Source organism: Podarcis liolepis (genome assembly GCF_965112155.1).
Source record: "Podarcis liolepis genome assembly, chromosome: 3".
NCBI lineage: Eukaryota > Metazoa > Chordata > Lepidosauria > Squamata > Lacertidae > Podarcis > Podarcis liolepis.
In genome coordinates, this window is record NC_139557.1 from 115,960,940 (window position 1) to 115,978,438 (window position 17,499).

At 43.5% G+C, this 17,499-nt stretch overlaps 1 protein-coding gene and 1 long non-coding RNA gene across 3 annotated transcripts in view; one reads left to right on the forward strand and one right to left on the reverse strand.

Moving 5' to 3' along the window:
- Positions 1–1,791: 1,791 nt before the first annotated feature.
- Positions 1,792–10,006, reverse strand: LOC310702918. Its single transcript, XR_014523790.1, has 3 exons — positions 9,306–10,006; positions 8,100–9,015; positions 1,792–3,321 (listed from the first exon to the last, which is right to left on the reverse strand). It is a non-coding gene; the product is annotated as an uncharacterized lncRNA (long non-coding RNA).
- The window catches only part of PAPOLG (poly(A) polymerase gamma), a 38,697-nt gene continuing 28,664 nt past the window's right edge, over positions 7,467–17,499 (forward strand). Inside the window, exons 1-2 of one of the 2 annotated variants that reach the window (XM_083494382.1) lie at positions 7,467–7,841; positions 15,020–15,175. In XM_083494382.1, the coding sequence (XP_083350508.1) occupies positions 7,822–7,841; positions 15,020–15,175 (176 nt within the window). In that variant the 5' untranslated portion in view covers positions 7,467–7,821. Of the gene's footprint in view, positions 7,842–10,064; positions 10,150–15,019; positions 15,176–17,499 lie in introns of those variants that run through there. The other variant, XM_083494381.1, reaches the window with a different exon arrangement.

Consider the following 17,499-nt stretch of genomic DNA (forward strand, 5'->3'; position numbering starts at 1 on the left):
CAACACATGGGTCAATTGCCTGGTTGTATGAAACAGAGCTTCCTCAGGATAAGTTCCCAGCCATGGGCCACTTTTAGCAAAAGCTCCTTCATCTGAACTGACAATGACTTGTAAAGAGCCTTAAGCCCATAACCCATTGCACAGTTCTTCTTCAAACAGGGCATTCCAGTTAAGTTTCCAACAAAGCCTTTGGTTGGAACCAAAAGAGACATTTATTAACTTTTTGTATAACAGGGAGGTCATTGCCTCATTGACATCAATGGGAGGGAAAGCCACCCTGTATCAGCAACCACTCTGCCATTATCACTGTGACAAAACATAGGATATGGTGTAACCCAGTGCCCCATCAAGTCACAGCACATCACCACCTTAATATAAACCCCACATAGCAAGACTGCAACTCAGAAAATAGTGTATAACATGGGGTTGTATCTCCCTGGTCAATTTTGTGCACACTTAAGAACTCAAAAGAGACAACTCTGGGGAAGTGAAGCTATTGAGGGGGAAGGGGATGTTATTGGTTTTTGTTTTTATTATGTGTTTTGTGTTTTTTTATCTTGTATTTTTATGTTGTGAACTGCCATGAGATCATTATCATAACAATATGGGGAAAGAACATTTTGCACATAAAGGCAGAGGTTTGCACAAAGCAGCCTGTCTCCACAACACTCTTAAGAACTTGAGAACATTGCTGACTTTTAAATGACTAGGACGAAGAAATTGAGGGAATGCCCATCCAATTTGCAGATGACACCAAACTGGGAGGGGTAGGTAATGCCGCAGAAGACAGAATCAGGATTCAAGATTACCGTAACAGAATGGAGAACTGGACCCAAATGAACAAAATGAAATTCAATAGGGACAAATGTAAGGTTCTACACTTAGAGTGAACCAGTTGCACAAATATAAGATGGGGGGACACCTGGCTTGCCAGTAGTACATGTGAAAAGGATCTAGGAGTCTTAGTAGACCACAGGCTTAATATGAGTCAACAGTCTGATGCAGCAGTCAAAAAAACTAATTCTATTCTAGGCTGCATCAACAGAAATACAGTGTCCACATCAAAGGAAGTAATAGTACCACTCTATTCTGCCTTGGTCTGACCACACCTGGAATATTGTGTCCAGTTTTGGGTGCTCCCATTTAAGAAGAATATTGAAAAGCTGGAATGTGTGCAGAGGAAGGAGACCAAGATGATCAAAGGGTCTGGAAACCAAGCCTTATGATGAACAGTTGAGGGCGCTGGATATGTTTAACCTGATATAAAGGAGACTGAGAGGAGATATGGAAGCCATCTTCAAATATCTCAAGGGCTGTAACATGGAAGATGGAGCAAGTTTGTTTTCTCCTGCTCCAAAGGGTAGGACCCAAAGCAATGGCTTCAAGTGAAGAAAGGAGATTCTGACTAAACATCAGGAAATTTCAGTAAGACCTGTTTGACAGTGTAACAGACTCCCTCAGAAAGTGGTGAACTCTTCCTCCTTGGGGGTTTTTAAGCACAGGTTGGATGGCCATTTGTAATTGATGCTGTAGTTGAGATTCCTGCATTTCAGGGGGTTGGATTGATGACCCTCAGGATCTCTTCCAACTATACAATTCTATGATTTTATTATTCTTTCCTTCCTTGAACCATAACAGGTAAGAGAATGGCACAATTAAGACACAATTAGACACAAACACCCAGTAACTACACTCCATTCCAACAACTGGGGATGCCAAAATTCCCAAGTGAGCAAAGGAAGAGGAAAACACTTGCTTCAAAATGGAGTTGTTGTGACTGTGTTTGTATTGACAGGTGGTATCCAGATAGTCCTATGCATACTGCCCCATTGAAATGCCTCTGGCTACACAGATACCTCTCAACAACTGTCATGGATACTTTCGTTGAGATTCCTGCATTGTAGGGGGTTGGACTAGATGACTCTCGGGGTCCCTTCCAACTCTACAGTTCTATGACATTTCCTTTGCTGAATGTGTGGATTCAGTCTAGGAACTGTTTTTATTTCTGTGAAGAAGAAAAAAGCTTGGTAATTTTCTCAGGGTATTTGATGAATCCAGAAGAATGTAGAAAAGCAAAATGCTAAACACAGACTTTTTGAACCCCTACCCATCCCAAGCCTCACTGCCAACAATAAACAGATCCCCAAAGCTTACTAAGAGCAGGGCATAATTAAAAGCAACTCAACACCAATTAATTAGTGCTGTTCTCTAAATAAATGGCTAAGAATGAAATATGGCTTCATAAAATAGTTCAGTGCTGAGTTGTTAGCAACTTGTCTTTGAAGAGTGAATGGAGCCACCCCAAGGGGCTATAGTCTATCTAATTCTCATCGATTAAACAAGACCTCCTCCAGGAAAACAGAACACTTCAAAAGCAGAAAACCTTATCTACAGACACATTCCAACCAATTTTTTAAAAGGCTTATTAGAAAGAAGAGCAATTGACTGTTTGAAAGCAAGGTGCATGTTCTCAAATTATTAAGTGAACACTTCCTCTTTGATTGTACTATCACAGGCAGAGATTGTACCAAGGGGGTACTTTAGTTTTTTGTTTAAGATTGGATATCTGAAATCCAGGACTCAGGAAATCTGCAAGGTTGAAATTGTGGGGAGGAGAAGTACAAAGTCTTTCCTCCAGTATCTCTTGCAGGGAAGCCCAAACATATGCTTACACTACTGGCTGTAAATGATGTAGGAGAAGAAAAAGAAAATAACATTTACAGTTTATTCAAGTATCCATCAGCCTTTCCAAGCATGCCTGGGTAAAACTAACTGACATAGTTTGGCAAATTTTAAAGGTATGTCACCAGTTAAGTGTCCAAGGAAACACTTCCATTCATATAAGAGAGGTTAAAATGCTTTAAAAGATATTTACCAATGTGCTTAACCCTATGATGGAAAACAGAGTGAGGAAATAAAAATGTGTTTCAAATAGAACACATTATTTTATTTATTTGAAATACATTTAGGCCACCCTTCAGCCAAACTATCGGGGTGGTTTATAATAAAATAGTTTAATCACAATAACCTTAAAAGTTCAGAAGAGCAGGAGGGGAAATCTTCATGAAACACATATTCCAGACTACGAAACCTGTGTAAATAAAAGTGTGTTTGCATGGCACTGAAAAGGCAGGAAGCAAACTTCCCTGGATAAAGCATTCCCTAAGCAGAAAAGGCCCTCTTTCTGGTCATTGTCCACCTACCTTCAAATGCTAGAGGAAAGCTTCAGATGATGAACACAGTGTTTGAGTATATTCATGTTGTAGAAGATGGTCCTTTAGGTTTCAAGGCCTAGGCCCTTTTTAACAGGTGACACTAAAACTGCGGGAAAGAAGAGGTGCAATTATTACAACCACTTACTAACTTTCATAGTCAGTTCAAAAATCTGATACAAGTACATTTAAAACCACATTTTGCTTCTTCACACTAACAGTGAGAGAGACTGTGAAGTCCTTTGAAGGGCATCTGTGAAATCAGTCTTGGCTTTTTGCATTTGGTGCTCCACCCTAGACTAACCCTCTAGCAAAACTAACTACCAACTGTAAAATGATGTTAATGACATAGGGTTTGTATTTTTAAAATTGCTGATTAGCTGCAGCTCAATTCCCCAGGGTGAGTCCCACCTGGGGCAGGGAGGGCAAAACTACTGTATCTTTGGTCACAATGTTGAAGAGGGGATTTTGGTAGATACATCTGGTCCCACAAGAGTGAAGAAATACACACCGACTGAAATTCTCTCTTGGATCAGAAGGTGGTCAGAATCTACTAGTGGCCCTCTGGGTGATTTACAGCAGACTGGCAAGGTTTCTGACTCCCAATTGGTTAACAATTGGAACAATATAATTTTCCCAATCTAAATTAGACGGCTGACATGGAAAGCTATCCAGAAGTGAACTTTTGTGTCAAAGAACTGTTAGCTCAGTTCAGTTCTGGTAATGAAAATAAAGTCCGAGCCTCAGAATTTCATTCTCTTGTTCATTCTAACTGCCTGTCTTTTGCACCTGACTGGTTGTTAGATCTCTAGTCAAAAACAGAGGAGTAATGACAAGCCTAAAGTCTGCCCATCTCTGTTCTATATGTTGCTTATGAGAGTCCCATCCTCCTTTGCATGTGGTCCCCCAACTCTCAGTGAGACAAAACAAGTTGGCCATTCCGTTGACTAAGTTCCCCCAGTTCACTTTACTCACACAGTTCAGGGTGCTCCGATAATTATCAGCCACCCCTGCCTTTAAAGTTTCTCTGCAAGCAGCAATCAGAATTGCATGCAATCTCTGCATGAAGCTAATGAATTCATGACCAAGGCTACTCCTAGGCACGTTAACAATATCCTTTATCAGAGTATTACTGTCCAACTTTAATGCTGAGCACCAGGCCCTTGGCCATGCCTGAACTAATAATGAAACCAACAAGCTAGGACAGCATTTCATGGTAAATAATGCTGTCACACAAGGCTCTCCTTGTTAAACACTTCCCTAAAAAACACAAAAAAACCTTGACTGTTTCTTATTTCTAAAATAAAAAGGTACTTCTATATTTCTCTGCCACTAAGCCAAGTATGCATTTTTTTTCTTTTTTGACAGCTTGATGGGGGCAGCTGCTGAATTGGAGTCTAGGTACTACAGTATACTGCTTTGACAGGGATTTAGGGAGGCCTGTGATATGGTGAATAGGTCTTATGTTATGACTGAGGGCCATCATGAGGATAGAATCTTGCTTTATATGAGAAAATGGAGATTCTCACCTTAGCTGATTGAGTGAACTGTGTCAATTACAGCATCAGTTCACAAGCAGAATACATGTGGTCTAAAGATCCATGGAATCTCACAATTTGAGTAGATAAGTAAAGTGTGGGGTTCCTCGGGGTTCAATTTTATCCCTCATGCTGGTTAATATATACAGGGTGAGTCTTTTAAAAGAGGCCCCGTGGAACATGTGTACTCTGTATCCATGGGGGTTTTCCTAAGGACTCACCCTGTACATGAAACCACTGAGTGGGGTCATATGGAGTTTTTAGTACATTTTTAGCAGTGCACTGATGACACACAGCTCTACTTCTCTTTTACATCTGTAGGTGTGGCAGTGAATGTGCTGAACCAGTGTCTTGCCTTAGTAATGGAGTGGAGGAGAGCCAATGAACTGAAGCTCAATCCAGATAAGACTGAGGCCCTGTTAGTGGGTGGTTCACTTCTCTTGGAAGGCTGCCTGCTCTTGATGAACTTACACTCCCTTTGAAGGAGCAGGTACACAGCTTGGGGGTACTTCTGGAACCCTTGCTGTCGCTTTGAAGTTCAGGTGGCTTCCATTAACCTTCCATTAGCTTCGAATGGTGGCCCAGCTCAACCACTTTCTGAACAGGGATAGCCTAATTCCTGTCATCTATCCTCTGGTGAGAATCTGAAGGGGCAAAATAAACCAGAATTAAGGGTGCTGGGTTCAGACATAATGCCAAGCCATAGTGAAAAATATCCATGATTCATAAGCCAATAAAAACCATGACTCCAGATCATGACCTGTTGGCAGTGTTATGTGCAAACGTACCAGTCCAAACTATAATTCTGGGTTCAGACACTAAGCCCCTCTGTGGTTTGTTTACCTGCTCATACAAAAGGAGGAGAAAAGGGGAGCACGCAGGCTGCATCCACTAACGTGCAGCTTGTGCATAGTACAGTATGGCTTAATAAACTAAGCTTCGTAGCTTAGTGTAACATGTGAATGCAGCAGCGTTCTGTTGTTTGTCATAACTATTCTAAAAACTGAAATTGGGCAGGAAAAAAAGGAGCTCCAATGCAGCATTAGTAACCACTTTTCAAACTCTACAGTTAATAATTAAAATGGTTCAATTAAATATCCATGATTAGCTTTGCTTGCAGTAAGCATTCTGCTGTCCTACTTGTTTTGCTCCACTAATGTGATGAACGGAAAAGCTGCCCATTGTTTGTCAATATATATTTAATCTAGAAGACAAATGACTGTAAATAGGTTACTTTATAATACAGTTAGCAGAAATGTAGGACACTAAGACATCTCAAGAGATCGGCATTGCCTATCTTTTCACCCCTCACACCTCTATACTTCTGGCATCCCATCAGGTTTGTGTGTTGTCTTGCTCTAGATAGAAAAGACATTTCTTTCCTTTTTTGTAGATGACTGGCTCAGATAATCAAAGTTGAAAAACCAGGGGCGATGATACCACTGAGCTATCAGAACAAGCCTGGTTGTAAATTTAAACACCACTTTTATTCATTAATCTCCAACAGCTAAAGACAAACTAAAAGCAAAATTAACATGATTGCAATGGAAGCACTCTTGTACCCTGGGGCTATTTTGGGGCCTGCTGAGAGAGAGTGAGCTGATCAAAGAAAGAGACCGCATCAAGGCTAGTGTGATTAGTGTGGCTTCACTGTGTTAATGGTTAGTTTCTCGTTCCTAAACTGTTTTGAGAGCTCGCCAGTACCACAATTAATCTGGGCTTCAATTTGGAGTGAAATGGCGCGGATGGACTGTCCAGTCTAATGACAGTATTTCACTGGGGACTCAATGCAAGCAATCAGAGCCAGAATATAATTGGTGGGTGCTCTGGGGTTGTAATCATTTGGAGGGGGGGCTCTCAGGCTACAATTCCTCCCGTTTTATGTTATATAAATGCAGAGATACAAAAGAGAATAACTTTGTATTTTACATATTATTAAGTAATTGTTTCCCAACCTATGCCTTAGGGAAGGGGCATGTTGAATAAAACAAAAGGATAGGGAACCAACATGGCTCCAATGGTAAAGGGCCATTGAACATTTTAAATGACTGTGACACTTACATATTTGCATTCATGCAAAGAATTCATAAAGTGTAAACAACAGATGGGCACCCTTACATACCTATGCATATGTGTCTGGGAGCCCCACATGAACAAAGATGTTTAACGGCATATATACAATTATCATTCTCTCTTTACATGTTGAAATGCCGGTGTACCTCCTGCAGCAAGCATGACTGCCATGTAAAGTGTGGAGCCATTCCAAGGTGTTGGGTATTGAATGTAATTGTAGGGAAACCAGATTCAAATCCCCACTCAGCTATGAAGCCCAGTGGGTGGCCTTGGACAAATCACTGTCTGGGGCTAATGTACCTTACATAGAGCTGTTGTGAGGGTAAAACACGCCACTGTTTATTCCTCAGAGTAGTGGGATGCAAACATTACAATGTAGCAATTAAAAAGTGTGCTGCTTGGATTATACTGTATATCCATCTGCCTCTGTCTCTGCTGGAGGGATCAATTAACCTCCCTCCAACCCCACCACTTGCCCAACTAAATGTGGTGAAAACTCATTCAGGGCATATATACAGAAGCCATAGCAAGAAGTACAGCTTACTTATTAATCAAACTTATACCCTGCCCTTCCTCCCAAATGAGCCTTTTATATTGCAAGGTAAAAACTGTGTACTGTATGTCCTCCATGGCACATCCTGAGCCCCCTAATACAGCCTGCTATCCTCAGAAGCACTGAAGGACTGTCCCATTCCTTGTCTTGAAGTGAGCTTCGGCAGCCAATCTGCTCAGCTTCTATATGGGAGGACACCATCTTAGTCTTTCACCTCAGGCAACAAAATGTCTCAGGGCAGCCCTGTGCCCCCTCCATCCTATTTATATGACTTGGGACCTTCTAGGGTGTTCTAGCCCTTCTAATGCTTCTATCATAGGATCAAGTTGCATTTATGAGTAAATAAAACCATATATCACAAAGAAACCACAGTCTCTGCTGTCCGTCATTTCAAAGAAACTGGAAAGTGCCTGGAATCTCGCACCCACTCAGAGACTGGGGTGGCATGCAACAATACATTTTAAGGTTTGTGGCAGTCAAACCATGTTATCCTGTCTGCCAGCTACTGGTATAGTTGACCCTCAACCAGAACCAAACACGGACCCGGAGAATCTCTAGACAAAGTATGTGAATATGGAAGAAAACTCCAGGTCTTCTGTGGAGTTAAGACATATAGCCACTGTACTAGCTACTCTCTTCCAGCCTAGCCTACCTTGCAGGATTGTTGTAAGGATAAAAATGGAAGGGGTGTGGGTGTGAACCATGCAGCAGACAAATACATACCAGTATAACCTTATGGTACGTGGGTGGTGTTGTGGTCTAAACCACTGAGCCTCTGGGGATTGCCAGTCAGAAGGTCGGCGGTTCGAATCCCCATGACAGGGTGAGCTCCCGTTGCTCTGTCCCAGCTTCTGCCAACCTAGCAGTTTGAAAGCACACCAGTGCGAGTAGATAAACAGGTACCGCTGCAGCAGGAAGGTAAACGGCATTTCCCTGAGCTCTGGTTTCCGTCACGGTGTTCCGTTGCGCCAGAAGCAGTTTATTCATGCTGGCCACATGACCCAGAAAGATGTCTGTGGACAAATGCTGACTCCCTCGAGCGCTGCAACCTCATAGTCACCTTTGACTGGCCTTAACCGTCCTTTACCTTTTACCTTTATAACCTTATATTGTAAACCGCCCTGTGATCCTCAAATGAAGGACTGTGAATAAATTAATAATAATAATAATAATAATCCTTGCACACATTTGAGAAAGCCAGCTCTTGCGCACAATGGCTTACGCCATGAAAATGTGTTTTGAGTCTTTGAAGATGCCTCTTTTTTGCTGCAATAAACTAGTTCTTGCAAGTCTTTCTAGGCTTTTTGCAACAAACTAATAATGTAGCTGCCTCCTCTGGAAGTTGCATTTGCCCAGTGAGCTTAAAAAGGGAGTTGTTAGCCATTTTCCCCAAAATGGCAAAATCATTTTGGTGTCCTTTTTAAGATTGTAAACCTGAGGCTTTCTTCTCTTCTTTTTTTTCGTGATCTGTAAGCTGCTCTGGGAGCCTTTTTTTTTTTTTTTAGTGTGGGGTTTGAAAAATAGGAAAGAGTACAGTAGTTTTAAATAAATACAAATGAAGCAAATCTGGCACAGGGTTTTTCTTATGTAAGCTGGAAGCCAGTTGGTCGCACAGCACCATTTCTAAGCACCAATCCCCCTTTCCTGGGAAGAGTCCAAAATAGTCCCAAGACAGCTTTCTGTTCATGCTCAGAGGACTCCTGAGGGAGGAGAAAGGAGGAGGGTACTGGAAAGGGGTATATATGCTTGTGCACATGATTGTGAACTTCGTGCATGCTTTTTGTGACTTATCACACTTGCTCTTTCTACCAGTTCATGGATGGTAGAAATAAAACCTTTTTCTCCGAAACTATTCCTTGAGTGTCTGTTGACTCCCACTTCCCTTTCCCAGGCGCAATATTTTTCCCACCCGAGGGCAAAGCTACAAACTAAAACATTTATTTGTAATTTGCCTTATTTCCATCATGGCACACCGACCTTCCAAAGGATCCCAGTGCTGTTCTCAACAGCCATATTTAAACAGCAGCAAAACACAGCAAGGTACCAAGGATTTAAGATGGTGATGATGCTAATAGTAAACGGACTGTAGGAACAAGGGCGATATTTCTGAGGGAACACATTTTTAAGCATCCAGTTTCTATTTTCAACACCAGCTCTGTTAACTAAAAAAAAAAAAAACTTTTCTCTTGCAACGATAAGCAGTAGCACCGCCAAACCCCCCCCCCACGTCACCACAACACTTTTCCTAATGTCTCCACCTAAAAATCAATCGTTTCCCGGCTCTTCTTTGCTTAACAAAAGCGAGAAAAACGGACTCCACTTCCCATGGTGGCGTGAGGGGAATCTGGTTAGTTTCACACGCAGCGATTTTGTTACTTTAACCTCCTTTTATTGTTACCGGTATATGTATTCCTACTGTACCCTCACGCTGCGCTTCGTGAGGGTAGAAGACGAGAGAGGGGAAAAAAGGCGGGAAAAGCCGTTATAGACTCTCCCGCCGCCGCGCAAAGGCTCATGGGAAAGCACCCTCGCTTCCCGCGCTCCGGCCCGGGTCGCGAGAGCGGGGTGGGGGGACGGCTTTGGCGTAGAAGCGAGGTGGTTGTCATGCCACGTAGCCGACGGCAGGGGGCGCGGCAGCGGCGGCGGCTGCGCTCCTTATATAAGAGGGCGGAGGGAGTGGGCGTGGCTTGGCTGCAGGTGGCTGCGTCGCGCGCTGGAAGCAGGAGGTGCGCCCGGAGCTCGCGCTGGCGGTGGCTATGAAGGAGACTTGCGGGTAAGGGGTGGGCGTGGTCCTGCTGCTGCTGCTACAGCTGCATTATTCATTCATTCATTCAATTCATTCATTGTCCAGGGACCAGCAGCTTCTCTAGGCATGGGATGGGTTTAGGGGCGAATGCTTCTCGCTCTCCTAGCCCAGTTTGTTTTTAATAATAATAATAACAATAATTCTTTACCTGTTTGAAACTTGGCGTCCTTGGGGGAAATTGCTTTTACTGCACCCGTTTTTAGCTCTCTCTGGGACGATGCAGCTTCCATAGAGAGAGAAGAGGAGCTGTAATTAGCTAATTGCAGCCAAACAGCCTTAACTGCGCTTAGAAAAGGCTGGAAGCACGTCTTGCTGCTGCTCCTAGTTCCGATGGTAGTTACCTGCTTTTGTGTTTTCGTTTTGTAAGGCGCCCTGTGACCCTCGGATGAAGGGCGGCGTGGATATTTAATAAATCGTAACAATAATGAATACTGTGGCATGTGGTTTTGCGTGCCAGAATTGGTATTGCCACATGCAAAGTTGGCAAGAGGGTGTTGTGGGTGGGTTTTTTGTGTTAATTATTATTACTATTATATATTAAGTTGCACCCCGCCCTTTTCCCTGACTGGGCTCAAGGCGGCTTACAGGTAAAAACAAGAACCCCATCTCCACTTACAGATAGGTAGCCGTGTTGGTCTGCCATAGTCAAAATAAAAAAATTCCTTCCAGTAGCACCTTAAAGACCAACTAAGTTAGTTCTTGGTATGAGCTTTCGTGTGCATGCACGATTCTGAAGAAGTGTGCATGCACACGAAAGCTCATACCAAGAACTAACTTAGTTGGTCTTTAAGGTGCTACTGGAAGGAATTTTTTTATTTTGCCCATCTCCACTGTTCCCCCTAGGCTCTTCTTCAGGGCAGACAAGATGAAGTATAACAACTCCACAAAGCACATAGTTTAAACGCCTGAATTTCACACAGTGTTGTGTTTGTTGACCACCAGGCTAAAAGGGGTTAAGACAAATTCATGCCTCTGACTACCATTTACTGGGAATTGCAGGTGAGGAGGGCTTGCTGGATTTGACCATCTATTCCAGCTCCCTATTCTCACAGTGGGAAGCCTGTTATGTACTGAAGTTCTCACCCTGGGCCAGCAGGGCGATACTGTAGATAGTTCATGTCCACATATGCAAATAAGGGAACGAAAGTGACGTTCAGTGATTGGATAGTTACAAAAAATGGTTACTGTTGCGTTCTAGTGGAGCTCTATATAAGCAGGCTGACGGAACCCTTCAGTTCAGTTCTGTTCTGGCCTGTGAATAAACAAGAGCTGTTTGAAGAATCGCTGTGTCGTCTGATATGTTCACCCACAACTTAACAAAGCCTATAACCCGAACATGAGCATAGTAGCAAGTCAGCTGTCCTAAGGTTCCCAGCAACTGGTATTCAAAGGCATACTGCCTCCCACAATGGTGGTGTTTTAAAATGGTACAAAAAGGAGAAAGAGATTCTCACCCAGCCTGCTCCCGGATGTGCATATTTTGTATAGAGGGCCCTTCGAAAAGGTGTTCCCCCAGCTGTTCCCAGAAGTGAAAAACACCACCCCTATATTATCAACCCGTGTACTGCAAAATTAAAAAAATGCTCTGTTGGTGCTACACTCCTGGTCCACAGTTAGATGCCCTGGAGTGGAGAACCACTTTAGCAATAGGATTTGTGGGGAAGAGGGAATTTTGCTAAGGTCCTGACTCGCACCTCTACAAATACTCCATCCCTTAAAGTATTTTACAGTACTTGGCCACCGAAGGTCCAGGCAGCATGGGCGTAGCCAGGATTTATTCAGGGGGGCGGGCGAGGCATTATGTTGGAGGGGTAGAACCGGGTTATCTGTGATGTGGCTGGTATGTTAAGTATTTTTATTTATTTGATTTGGGGGGCATCTGCACCCCCAGGCTACGCTCATGCTAGGCAGTATCACTCAGAGTATTGGGTTTCGCCCCAAAGGTCTGGTAAAAGCTGCAATGCGCTCTATATGGGGCTACCTTTGAAGGTGACCCGGAAACTACAGCTAATCCAGAATGCAGTAGCTAGACTGGTGACTGGGGGCGGCCGCCAAGACCACATAACACAGGGTCTTGAAAGATCTACATTGGCTCCCAGTACATTTCCAAGCACAATTCAAAGTGTTGCTGCTGACCTTGAAAGCCCTAGTCAAAATAAAAAAATTCCTTCCAGTAGCACCTTAAAGACCAACTAAGTTAGTTCTTGGTATGAGCAGGTAGCCGTGTTGGTCTGCCATAGTCAAAATAAAAAAATTCCTTCCAGTAGCACCTTAAAGACCAACTAAGTTAGTTATTGGTATGAGCGTAGCCGACCAACACGGCTACCTATCTGTAACTTGAAAGCCCCAAACGGCCTCGGTCCAGTATACCTGAAGGAGCGTCTCCATCCCCATCGTTCTACCTAGACACTGAGGTCCAGCGCCAAGGGCCTTCTGGTGGTTCCCTCCCTGCGAGAAGTGAGGTTACAGGGAGCCAGGCAGCGAGCCTTCTCGGTAGTGGCACCCGCCCTGTGGAACGCCCTCCCGCCAGATGTCAAAGAGAACAAAAACTACCAGACTTTTAGAAGACATCTGAAGGCAGCCCTCTTTAGGGAAGCTTTTAATGTTTGATGCATTACTGTATTTTAATATTTTGTTTGAAGGTGCCCAGAGTGGCTGGGAAAGCCCACCCAGATGGGCAGGGTATAAATAATATATTGTTATTGTTATTATTATTATTATTATTATTATTATTATTATTTATTTATTTATTTATTTATTATCAGTTACATGGTAGTAACAGAGGTTTAATAATAATCTGCCATGAGGAACTTGAACTAATTATTCACCTCACCCTTTTTTTTTTACCCTGTCACCAAATAATGTCTTAAATGTTGCATACATACTACATTTCCAAATAATAATAATTTTATTATTTGTATCTTGCCCATCTGGCTGGGTTGCCCCAGATGGGGCAATCATAAATTGTATTAGTTTTAAATTGGCAGTATCAATATAACATTATGATGTACTAATAAAATGAAGAATCTTCTTCATGCTTTTCTGCCTATCCCGATAAAATGTGCCCTCCAAAAAGGGGTCAGAAGAGATCAGAAAAGGAAAAGGAGTTTGGTTATGCCAGGGTTGGGCTGTGGTGCCATCTTTTAAAATAAAAAGTAAGGTACTTGTTGGTTTTATTGGGGTTAACTTTAGTTGGAAGCCTAACTTAGCAAGTGCTGTATCTGAATGCAATTGCTATGGTACTGTTAGTTTATTTGCTTTAAAATATTTTTAACCTGTCCTTCATCGCAAAAGCAATCCCAGGACAAGGGTGTACAAAAACAGGAATAACCATTTATAAAAACAGGAGCAGATAAAAACCACGGTAAAAGCAATAGCAGCGGCAGCAATACCACCACAGCACAAATCCTTGTGTATCAGGGATGGGGAACCTGTGGCTCTCTCTATCTGGTGTAGGACTACAAATTCCATCATCCCTGATGGTTGCCCATGCCTGTGGGGACTGATGGGAGTTGTAGTTCAACAACATCTGATCACCAGTTCCCTATCGCTGATATACACAGTCCATTAGAGAGTGGCTTTGGAGAAAAGGCAGTGAGCTGGATTACCCAAGCATGTTGGTAGTCCATGAAATCGGAAAGCAATATTGATAGAGCCTTCAAGATAGTACTGTTGTTTTTCTGCAAGTGTGGCTCTGGATTATGAATGCACGCTGGTAGATTTTGGGCTGATACGGTGGTATCAGTGCCCGGACACTGAGGTCCAGCGCCGAGGGCCTTCTGGCGGTTCCCTCATTGCAAGAAGCGAAGCTACAGGGAACCAGGCAGAGGGCCTTTTCGGTGGTGGCGCCCGCCCTGTGGAATGCCCTCCCATCGGATGTCAAGGTGATGGACAACTACCTGACATTCAGAAGATATCTTAAGGCGGCCCTATTCAGGGAAGCTTTTAATGTATGATATTTTAGTGTTTTTTGGTTTCTGTGGAAGCCGCCCAGAGTGGCTGGGGAAACCCAGCCAGATGGGCGGGGTACAAATAATAAATTATTATTATTATTATTATTATTATACCTCGAAAGATGAACAGAAATCTGTTCCAGAAGTCGGTTCGACTTCCAAAACGTTTGGGAACTACAGCGCGGCTTCCAATTGGCTGCAGGAAACATCGAGTGTTTGGGTTCTAAAGAACGTTCACAAACCAGAACACTCACTTCTGGATTCGTGGCGTTTGGGAACCAAAACGTTAGACTCGCAAGGCATTTGGGATCCAAGGCACGACTGTATTTAGAATAAAGGTTTTTTTATGTTAAACTGCCTACTTCTGATAGAGCACATTTGCCGTGGTTGGTTATAGACCTGCCCTATGCCAAATCTTGTTTTGTTACATTTGTTTACATGGGTGAAATGGTATTTAGTACCATTTCCCTGCTGTAAGAAACTGTGCTACTTCCTTTTAAACCACATGATGTGTCAGGGAATTGTAGACTTCCTAGAAGCCTGAATTGATACTGCTAGAAAGTTGTGACATTTACTAAAATAGAAAAGTTACAAATAGGTAGCCGTGTTGGTCTGCCATAGTCAAAATAAAAAAATTCCTTCCAGTAGCACCTTAAAGACCAACTAAGTTGGTCTTTAAGGTGCTACTGGAAGGAATTTTTTTATTTTAAAATAGAAAAGTGCATGAGAAGTTCGTTTTCCAGTGTGCAACATCACACTCACCGACGTTAATCATTTCTACTAAATACCTGCAGTTTAGTGCATGCGGTTTTTAAAAGTGTGTGTGTTTCTGTGTGAGATAACTTATTTCCTTTATCATGTTTAATGTGACTTTTCCTGTATAGAAATTATTTGGAGAACCAGCCGCAAAGGCACTACGGGGTCACTGCTCCAATTAGCTTGGCTCCTCCGAGGGAAATAGATTACATCCACACACAGAAGCTGATTGAAGCCATGAAGCCTTTTGGTGTATTTGAAGATGAGGAAGAGCTTGGTCGCAGGTAAGAGTAAACAGGTATAGTGTAACAGCTAATATAATATGGTATCCAGGGTGTATGGGTTGTCAGGGGGAGGGGACGCGGGTGGCACTGTGGGTTAAACCACCAGAGCCTAGGACTTGCCGATCAGAAGGTCAGCAGTTTGAATCCCCGCAACGGGGTGAGCTCCCGTTGCTCGGTTCCTGCTCCTGCCAACCTAGCAGTTCAAAAGCACATCAGAGTGCAAGTAGATAAATAGGTACCACTCCGGCGGGAAGGTAAACGGCGTTTCCATGCGCTGCTCTGGTTCGCCAGAAGCGGCTTAGTCATGCTGGCCACATGACCCAGAAGCTGTATGCTGGCTCCCTCGGCCAATAAAGCGAGATGAGCGCCGCAACCCCAGAGTCGGTCACAACTGGACCTAATGGTCAGGGGTCCCTTTACCTTTACCTTTTTAGTACCTCTGGTGGGGGACACATCATGCTCCTTCTGGGGTAGTTTGTTCACCTTTGGTCCACACCCTGTACTCGGCTCTCGCCTGTGGCTTCTAGAAGCTGTCAACATGCAACGGCAGCCACACACCTTCAGGAACACCTTCAACTGGTCAGCCAAACCAGGTGAGGGTAGCCGATGGGTCTCAAACCCTTGGAGTTAGGGACCTCCCTTCCATGTGAAGACAGGCTCCAGCAGATTGAGCAGCAAGACCAATAGTGGGTCAAGAAACCCATTTTTCAGCATGGACTGTAGAGGAAAGTGGGGGGCAGATGGGGCTGGTCAACCCATCGAGGAGAAGGAAAACCGATCCTAAAACTCTGCTGCCGGGGGGGCCACTAGGTGGCGCATCGGAAGATGGCTGACAATAACATCTCTCCGACCCACACGAGGTAATTTGGAGGCTATGATGGGGGTAATTAGCCTCCTTAACCCCCCCAGGATTGTGGGGGGGACGGCCCTTGCCTGCTGTGCCCTATACCACCCCCGAATTTGTGGGGGTGGGGGCACTAGGCACAAAGCCCTCCTGTAGGATTCCGGCTCTCCTGGACGCCGTCTCTGATTCGTGCTGCTGGTTGCAATGATCTTTAAAAGAAACAATTTGGACGAGATTAATTGCACATGCTTCAAGGAAAAAGGGGAGTAAAGACTGCTGACAGAAGAGATCTCTGATAACAAGAATAAAATATGAGAAGATACGTCAAGATACGGTATGACAAATGGGGGAGGGGGGAGAAAACCTGCCTTCCTTTTTTTATGTGATTTAACAAGAATCCCCTCCCCTAATGAGTCAGAAATTAAGGACTTAAGCTGTGGATTTAAGGCTGTGTGGAGATAAACTTTCGATCCAAAGCAATGTTTCAAGATGAAGCTGGAAAGCTAAGAGTTTTGGAATGACGCAGTTAAAAATGTCGTCGCCATTTTGGGAGGCATTGTTGGAGCTCTTGGGTCTGGGAGGAGAAAGAGAGAAATAGAGTTGTTTACATATCGTGGATCAACTCCTCGGTGGGACTTAAGAGCGACAAATGCCAAAATTTACGATGGAAAGAGCGATGTTATCTACGAAGGAGATATATGGAAACCATCTGGACTTAGTGGAGGAACGGGAAATCCACACAGGATTATTATACTTGTTATCGGCTTAAGGAGACCAACAGAAGAGATCGTAAAGGAAAAAGAGAAATTATATGAATAAGATATGATGTGGAAACACCAAGATAAGACTGGATAGAATTATGAACTTTGTTTGGACTGATTGGGACTGATTTGGACATTAACACAGTAATAAGAAGATGATCTGAATCCCCCTTTGGATCTTGAAGTATGGGTTCCCCCAACAAAATTTAAAAATTTGGCTTTGTAATTTGGAATTTATACGATGTGATTTAATTTGATGTGATTGGCCAGTTAATAAAAATTATTTTTAAAAAAACATAAAACTCTGCTGCCTTGTAGGACATCTTCAGGAGAAGAAAGGGCTAAGGAGCAAACCCTACACAAAGTTAGAGTGGAGTCCCTAAGACTGTTGGATGGCGCCTTATACGCCTCCTTCCAGCAACTCCTGCAGCCAAGCTGGTGCCAAACGTATTGCTCTGGTTTCCTTTGGACCAGGGCCTTTTCAGTGATGGCTCCGACCTGGTGGAATGCTCTGTCCCATGGGACTAGGGCCCTTCAGGATTGAACCTCCTTCCATCAGCCTATAAGACAGAGCTATTCTGCCTGGCCTTTAATTTGAATTCAGATTTGAATCTTTTATTTCCCTTCTCTTCCTTCCCCCATCCCTTTTATGAAGATTACCCGCTCTGGGACCCCACAGCTAATTCTCCCCTGGCCTCCTCACTGGCCCAAGTAGGACT